General features: G+C 61.3%; 1 protein-coding gene across 1 annotated transcript; it reads left to right on the plus strand.

Annotated features, from left to right (window-relative positions):
• The first annotated feature begins 228 nt into the window (after positions 1–228).
• ATP5D (ATP synthase, H+ transporting, mitochondrial F1 complex, delta subunit) lies at positions 229–2447 on the plus strand. The gene is made up of 4 exons (XM_008641037.2): positions 229–424; positions 780–868; positions 1329–1457; positions 2320–2447. The coding sequence occupies exons 1-3, from the start codon at positions 265–267 to the stop codon at positions 1449–1451; spliced, it is 372 nt and encodes a 123-aa protein (XP_008639259.1). The 5' UTR covers positions 229–264; the 3' UTR covers positions 1452–1457; positions 2320–2447.
• The last annotated feature ends 1309 nt before the right edge of the window (positions 2448–3756 follow it).

The raw sequence follows: 3756 nt of genomic DNA on the forward strand, positions 1-3756 counted from the left end.
CGTGTCTCCATGAGCCGCCTCCCCGCCGTGCCCCTGGGAGCTGGGAACGCTTCCCCACTGCCTTTGCCAGGACCTCTCCTCCGGAGGCCGGCTCTGCTCCCACCCCGTGCAGGTGCAGCCTGCCCTGGGCACACCTGGGTGTGCCGAACCTGCCAGGAGCTGGGAGCTGGGCTGCTCCCTCGGGATGGGCTCTTCCCTGGGCTCTGCAGAGCCGCCACTCTTCATCCCCCCCATCCCTGGTGACCGTGCCCCTTTGCCCTCTTCATGCAGGTGTTCTACAACGGTGCCAGTGTGAAGCAGGTAGATGTGCCCACGCTGACCGGCTCCTTTGGCATCCTGGCATCCCACGTCCCCACGCTCCAGGTGCTCCGGCCGGGCGTTGTCACAGTCCACGCCGAGGATGGGACGGCCACCAAGTACTTTGGTGAGCGAGGCAGGAGGAGCTGGGTGGGAAAGGTGTGCGTGGGGATGGTGTTCTTGGCGCTTTCGCAAGGGAGGCTCTGCCCATCCGGGTGTGGCCTGGTGCACTTCCAGGGATTTCTGCTTTCCCAGCCTGCCAGGGGCTCCTGGAAGCTGCTCTGGGAGCCGTGGGCTGGGGTCAGGTCTTGGTTCTGCTCAGGCTCTCTGGGAGCATCCCCTGCTCCAGCTTCCCATGGGATGGGACCCGAGTTCCTGAATGTGGGAGTCCCTGGAAATGTGACAGGAGGGGGCCGAGGGTTTGTTTTGGGAAAGGATGGTGGGGATGCCAAGGCTGACCCACCCCACATTGTGCCTCGCAGTGAGCAGCGGCTCTGTCAGTGTCCACGCCGACTCCACAGTGCAGGTGCTGGCAGAGGAGGCAGTGACCATGGACATGCTGGACCTGGCTGTGAGTACTCAGAGATTGTGGCCAGCCCTGGGCTCCCTCCCTGGAGGGGATTTGCCCCCCCCCTTCTCTGCTCTGGGGTGCTTGTCTTGGGAGCTTCCTGTGCCCAGAACCCAGGGTTGTGTCTGACCCCCACTACCTTTTGGGATCAGAGGCTTGGGGCTCCTCCTTGGTGAACTCTCTGGAGAGAGGGAGCTCTGCAGTCATAAATCTCCATGCTATTTCCCACCCCTTGGACAGACACTGACCTTGTCCCCACCCCCAGAACAGCTTTTCCCTGCTGATAAGGTGTCTGGAGCCAGCACAGCTGTGTCTGTAGCTCTGTGGGGCTCCCAAGTCAGTGGGTCCTTGGCATCCATGTGAAGGGCCAGTGGCTGCAGGGGAGGAAGGGAGGGAGGGAAGGACAGTCCCCTGTCCTGCACTGTCTCCCAATGACACACGTTCCTTGTGCCCTCATGTCCAGACGGCGAAATCCAACCTGGAGAAAGCTGTGTCAGAGATGGCAGCAGCATCCGATGAAGCTGCTAAAGCAGAAGCTCAGATTAAGGTAGAAGCTAATGAAGCCCTGGTTAAGGCTCTGGAGTAAATCCAGGTGAGGCTCACCTGCAGCCTGGCAGAGCACCCAGACCTGCTCTAGGGCCTGCCGGGCTGGGCAAGAGGATCTGCCTGACTTTTGGGGAGCAGTGACACCACAGCTGTCACTTGCCAGGGTCAGGCCTCAGCTCTGGGGGGGCTCCTGGGGGTCCCTGGCTCAGAGCTGACCTGGGACTGCAAGATGGCAGCGCGGCTTGGGGCTGGGCTGGGTTGGGCTGTGGCACTGTGGGGTCCAACCCTGACACTGTGGGGTCCAGCCCAGCCCTCAGGGTCCAGCCCATCTGTCACACTGGAGTTCAGCCCTGACAAGGGTGGGTGGACAGTGCTGGGACAGACTGGGAGCTGCAGTGACCGCTGGGGCCTCGCTGGTGCCCCGGGTCCCCACTGGGACTGGCCATGCCTGGGGACAACTCGGGGGCAGAGGGGGGATGCTGGGCCCCACAGAGAGAGAGAGTACGTGGCCTCTGCCCCACATGCTCCCACTAAAGACAAACAGCTTCAGTCTCAGGGGAGGTGAGGCCAGGCTCTTACCTTGTGGCCTCTTTTTGCTCTGCCCTGCTCAGACTGTGCCTCATCCCTTCCCTTCCCACGTGCTGGCAGTTGGGAACTGCTGCACCGTGTGCTGTGTGGGGCTGTGAGTCACTGACAGCCTCCAACGGGCTCAGCCTGGAGCACAGGAGGGCACCAGCTCCTGCTCTCTCCTGCTCTCTGGTCCGGGTGCTCTTTGATCCCTCAGAACCGGTGGCTCGTGTTTACTCACAGCAGTTGAGCAGCTGGAGTGGGGCCAAGCCCTGGGATTGGGATCCATGGCCCAGCCAAGCTCACCCCACGCTAACCCGACCCCACTTTGTGTTTTGTAGGAATCCCATTGTGGATGCAGAACTCCCAGCCTGTCCCTGTTCTGCTCCCTGGTTGTACAGTTGGAACGGGACAAATGGAAGCGGAGAAATGATTCTGATCAATTAAAAGGAAATGTGACCCCCTCTCATGGCACGTCGCCTTCTTTCCAGGCAGCAATTGCAGCCGGAGCCAGGAGCAGCTCCCAGCTCCTGCCCCAAGGCAGATTCACCCTGGGAAGGGGTCCCCAGCACTGCCCTGGGGTTTGGCTGGGCATTCCCCAGGGGAGATTCACCCCCAGGAGGTTCATCAGACAGGTTTATAACCCCCTCCCTGTATTCCAGCCACCTCCATCTCCAGTAACCACTTGGACAGTGGGATTTCAGCAGCACAGGAGGAGCACAGGTCTGGTCCAGAGCCGTTGTGTCCCAACTCCAGTTCTGCCTCAGCCTCCCGGCTCCGGTGCTGCAGGAATCCACGCCAGCCTGGCTGTTCCGGCACGGTGCTTCTCACAGCTGGACAGCAGCTGCCGGCCTCTGCCCCATCCCCTGCTGCTGCCAGTGGCACTTCCCCTGCTCCTGGAGACGGGCTTGGTGTGGAGAGGGAAGCAGATGCATGGTGGGAATCTTTCCTGCTTCCGTTCATGCTGGGGGTGGCTGGAGCCGCTCTGCTGAGCTCGGGGCGAGCTGGGTGCAGCCCTCTCTGAGGAGGCCACCTGGGGTTCCTCAGGGCTCCTCACAGCCCAGGAAAGCAGGAAGGGCTCACCGGGCCACAGCGCCGCTGGGAAGGGGCGGGTTTGGGCAAGGGGATGGCTCTGCCTGTGCCAGGCATCCGGGATGTGTGTCCTGTGTGTCCCTGCTGCACCAGCTGCTGCCGGGCCCCTCACTCCGTGCCACCCTCCCACGCCTTCCCAGAGGGATTTTGGGTTTCCACTGCTGTGCAGAGCTTCCGTTCCTCCCTCTGCGTCGCTCTAATCCCCTTTTGCCCGCAGTGTTCCAGCCCGGGAAGGCGTGTTGGCTGCCTGTGAGGTCAGCGCTCGCCGCTCCGGCCTCCCGCGGGCCCTGTGCGGCTCCCGCCGCTCCGTGCTTGGAGCAGGGCACAGCTATTTTTGGCGCTGCCACCCAGGATGTAATCTTGGCTGCCTCCTCTTCTCACCGCCACCTCCTCCCCCTCCTCTCGTTCACTCTGTCTTTCTCTCCCCCCCTTCACAAGTGATCAAAAATAGAGCCTGTGGTGTTAAATTTCTCACTCTGTGGCTTATTAAAAGCCTCCGAGTGCCTGACGCGGAGCCTATTTGAAGCTCAGCCGACTTCCAGCTCCTGAGCTGCTCTAGTGCCTTTTCCCCTTCCCCTCTCATTCCCTTTTTTTTTTTTCCTGAAAGGTCAGACATTGCACTGAGCATGAGCAAAGCTTCAGAGTCAGAGCTGTGCTAATTAAAACATCTTGGGAATTACTGGGGC

Source organism: Corvus brachyrhynchos, unplaced genomic scaffold, assembly GCF_000691975.1.
Source record: "Corvus brachyrhynchos isolate BGI_N302 unplaced genomic scaffold, ASM69197v1 scaffold219, whole genome shotgun sequence".
Taxonomy (NCBI): domain Eukaryota; kingdom Metazoa; phylum Chordata; class Aves; order Passeriformes; family Corvidae; genus Corvus; species Corvus brachyrhynchos.